This window comes from Poecilia latipinna, unplaced genomic scaffold (assembly GCF_001443285.1).
Source record: "Poecilia latipinna isolate Pla-1442-1.1 unplaced genomic scaffold, P_latipinna-1.0 Scaffold4315, whole genome shotgun sequence".
Taxonomy (NCBI): Eukaryota; Metazoa; Chordata; class Actinopteri; order Cyprinodontiformes; family Poeciliidae; genus Poecilia; species Poecilia latipinna.
In genome coordinates this window covers 12,710-17,270 of record NW_015116931.1, presented here as the reverse complement: position 1 = coordinate 17,270, position 4,561 = coordinate 12,710, and the positions used below count along the sequence as shown (strand labels likewise).

The 4,561-nt window shown below is 36.8% G+C and overlaps 1 protein-coding gene across 1 annotated transcript in view; it reads right to left on the bottom strand.

Annotated features, from left to right (window-relative positions):
* LOC106942487 (serine/threonine-protein kinase SKS1-like) overlaps positions 1-862 on the bottom strand; it is a gene marked incomplete at its 3' end in the record, with an annotated part of 9,520 nt that extends 8,658 nt beyond the window's left edge. The window contains exon 1 of the mRNA XM_015025768.1: positions 603-862. Coding sequence (XP_014881254.1) covers positions 603-801 — 199 coding nt within the window. The remainder of the gene's footprint in view (positions 1-602) is intronic.
* Positions 863-4,561: the final 3,699 nt, after the last annotated feature.

Sequence of the window (4,561 nt, the reverse complement as noted above, 5' to 3'; positions counted from 1 at the left end):
TAATATCAATACAGAACCTTAAGCTTAACAAGTAGCCTGTAGGCTACCGGTGTTGGGTTCTGTGTCCAGCTACTACATTCATTTTGCCCCCAAAAGATTCTTAGAGACAAGGAGTCTCTAAGAATCCTCTTCCCTTCCCCCCCTCACACACAATATGTGTGAGGGGGGGAAGGGAAGCTCTCAACCAGAGAGCTATTTGTAATGATAGGGGGGGCCCAGAAAATGTTTGGAGACCGCTGGGGGGGCAGGAGAAAAAGTTTGGGAACCACTGGTCTAGAGCATAAAAAGCTACGGCGAGCTTTGGTTTGCTTTCTTTAAAACCATCGCTTTATGTTTAGGATCGTTGTGCTGGAAGGTGAAACTCTATTCAACTGTATTTTTACCGTTTTGTAATGCAATTCTCCTATTAATGTAGGAGAGCCATAACATAAGAGCTGAAGTCACTGGCTCCATTTTCTCTTTACATAAATGAGCTATTTTTACAGCATAATTGTCATGTCTGTCTTCATTTATACGGGAAGGGAACCGTTACTAAAATAATCCGTACAGAAAGATTCAGATACTTAGACATTAACCTTCATCCAAACGCTGGTGTTTCCTACCTATTCGGTGTAAAATAATCCGGGGAGTCCGGGAGAAATCCAGCAGTCTGCGCTGATCATCCATCTCTTCCTCCGACTTGACGATGATTCCTTTAAACTCTGTGAAAGTTTCGTCAGCAGGATTAACTACACGTTTAAGCTGGACTGAAGACATGTTGTTTTTTACAGAAACACTCGAACATTTAACAGAACAAAGCATGCGCCATCATCTTCCTCTTCCTCCCTTCTCGTTTTCTTCTTCTTTTTCCTTTTCATGGCCGTTGGCAAGCAACTTATAGGTGCATTAACGCCACCTTCCAGATTGGAGTATGGATCACAAGTTTAACTATTAAAATCTCCCCATAACACCTGTTCTTAGGAAATTAAAAATACTGCTAAAACCTACATCCCCTGATGATCTCTGTGAAACAATTGTCTAATATCTAACTTATTTTTATTTCTACTTAAATCTCTAAGTAACACCTCTCTTTCCCGAACATATTTATTACATTCTAAGAAAATATGTTGTACTGTTTCTAATTTTCCACAGTAATTAGAGCAACATGTATTATGTTTATTAATTATTTTAAGAGTACTATATAATCCTGTATGTCCAAATCTTATTCTAGATATAGGCTAATATCTTCCTTTTTATTTCTATTACATTTTCTTAATTGCTGGGTTTCAGTCACGTGACCCAGATGATGCGCGAAATTCAGATGGAGGTCCAGAAGGGGACTTCTAGAGCTGATGTCCTAAATAGGCTGGAACAGGCGGTATCTCGAACAAATATTAGTATATTTAGGATATGATCCGTATTACCTCGGTAAAAAAAAAGAAAAAAGACTTCTCTTATAATCTTGAGGATTTACCCGCGTCAAGGCGATCCACGTCATTAACTGGACCTGCAGACCTCAGATTATACATGAGCTAGAAGAAAGCTGTCAAAATGTCAATCATTCAAGTTGGGTCAAGCATTTAGGATCAAAAGCAGCATTAAATGTTTCTGCTGGGTGAGTAGTGAGTTGTGCTATTTTAAGTGATAAATCTGTGATAACGATGCTATGCTAACAACGAGCTAACTCATGTTATTTTATGAGCTTAAGTCTCCTGGTAAATAATTTATTTAGCTTCTGTAAACCCAAATTCATGCTGGAGTTGTACGTTAATGTGGAATCGCTGTAGGACGCTGGATTCAGGTCCAATGTAAGTCAACGATTCGTACCGATCTACAGAAACCCCGGTATTCTGTTCGTGGCCAGACACGAAGCATGTGGGTGAATAGTCACAGCTCACGGTGACTGTATGGCTGGATAGGTCAAGGTATAATTAATTTATTTGGCTTTTTATTTATTTTTTAGCATGAAAGTTCCACTGAATAAACATTTTCTGTTCGTGGCTCGGCACTTAGCTAGCTGCTAACAACATTAGCACTCTGAGTGGATCCACTTTTCTCCTCTTTTTTCACTACGTTTTTTAAAATTAACTCCCATGCGACCAACTACCTTTGAAACACAAAAATAACGTTTATATTTTTCTCTATTTGAACGGTTGGAGCAGCAGTAAAGGACTCAGACTGTAGACATTTTGATGCTAGTTCAACAGAAATAAAAGGGCGGAATTTATTTCCGAACCTCTTCATCTGCATTGGGTGACGTAGGTGCTACGTCATCTGAAACCCAGCAATTCCCCAACGTTTTTGGATACTATAGTAAAACCTCGCCTTGTCTCCTCTATCCCACTGCTCTTGCTATTTCTTCTTCATATACTCTTTTATAATATTTTTTAATTTCATTTTTACTTATTTTAATATTTAAATCAACAATATTCTTTTTTGAAGCACTCTTAGCAAAACTATCAGCCAACTCATTTCCTACCACACCAATGTGGGCAGGAATCCAAACTAGTTTAACTTGAGAACCATGATTTTTTATCCTGAATATTGAGTGAATTATATCCAGTATAATATTTTCCCTTGATTCTGAGTTTACTTCTTGAATACTAATTAATGCCCTACCTGAATCTGAACAAATTATAACCTCTCTTTTTTCCACTTCCTCAATCCATTCTAAAGCCATTCAAATTGCCAATGGTAATTCAATTTATCTGTTATTCTTTTATTTCTCATAATATTCTCTTTCTATATAACTCTCCACTTCTTTATTTTTTAATTGTCTCCTTTTTTCAGTAAATTTAAATCAACTTCAGCCTGTCCAGAGATCCATGATGAAATAACAGGAATAATGTTGAGAAAAAATGATTATTTTTAGTGTTTAATACAGTTTAATCTTTTTTGAACAAATTTATTAATTTAGAACAGGTTTGTGTTAATGATTTAAAACTAAAACTATTGCTGGGTAAGTATTCAACTTACAGGAAGGAAAATAGAGATCAAAAGGGAACTCTCACTGAGGCTCCTGTTGTGTTATCAGAGAGGAGAGGAGCCCATAAAATTAGCATCTGCAGGAAGGCAGTATCATTTGGATGAGCGTGGGAGAGAGAAGTTTGCTCGGTTCACGGAAGATCAAAAGTCTTCCAAAACTAACATCTGGGACGGTGTAAAACTGAATACAACATAGAATGTTTAAAACCACTAACATTTATTTTGTTAGACATTTTTCTTAGTTATTAATAGCATGCTCTGACTGAAAATAGTTTAACTGTAGTTTTAGAATTACTAATGTAGTCAGTGATGAATGTATTTTGAAATTTTATTATTTGCTACTATATTGGAATCAAATGGAAAAGTGTGTGAATAAAAATATTTTGTTTAGTATTAGAAAATTGCTCAGGTTTATGATGAAAGGGTTTTGGAAAATGATTATGTTAATTTTTATACTCGGGATTGAATATTATATTTGATAGGTCAGAAAAAGGAATTTTTATCCCATTCTGTTCTGTTGATTTTATGTATTACTTTTGGTTTATGCCAGGACTCATTCTTTTGAGGTTCTGAATGCAGAAGAAAAAAATCAGGTTTGTGGAGATAACCTTTGCTGGAACTAATTACAGAATTTAAGTTTGTTCCTGAGGTATCTGAGTAGGGAGAAAAGCGGGAGAGATTCCAGATTTCACAGCTATCTGTGAAATACCTTTCTCTGTTTCTCTTTGCCCAGATGGCCTTAAAACCGCAGGAGTTCAGCACAAGCTCTCCTCTCCTTTTGTTAAACAGAGGTGACAAAGTGGTCTTTGATCGTGGAAGCAGAATGGTAAGGAGGTTCCAACTTTAAAGAGGGTCCAAGATAGCTTCCAGTTGGTCAAGCAGAGGTACAGCTTAGTTAAATATATTAAAGAGGAGAAACACGCCTTTGCTATAAAAAGTTTGTACACACGAGTAACAAATCAGATTGCTGCCTTATTTTGATTTTTTGCATCAGCACTCTCCAAAGACTTGTCTTTACCTTTTTTTTCTCTATTTGTCTCAGGTAAAGTAATGTATGACTCTGTTCTGCAGTTTTCTGTTGTCATTTTATGTGTTGTTTTCTATTGGATTAAACCAGGGGTCCCCATACTTTTTCCTGTGAGGGCCACATAACTTTTCCTTTCTCTGGTGGGGGGCCGGAGTCAGTTTGTAACAGAAAAAGTGTGACGTTTGCAGGAGTGCCTAAATGTAAAAATATATTGTTTTCCAGAAAGCACAATCAAATAACATTCTCTGGGTTCTTCACAGAAAAAATCCAGTAAGGATAATAGTCCGTATTTTCCGAACTATGAGCCGCACTGGCCTATAAACCACAACCCCAAAGTTTTTTTGTTTTTTTTATAAACCAGTAAACATGCACATATAAGCCGCAGATATCTCTGCCGCTCCAGGTTTTCCACAACTATGCAGCAGCAGCAGAGGGGGGCGGACACCCAAAATTGAGTCATAACAGGTCAATTGAATATCACATTTATTAGGGTTGAAAAAGAAAAAGTTGCCAAGATTAGATTTAACAGAACTGATTATGGTAGTTTACGAACGGTAACTGTAACAGTAA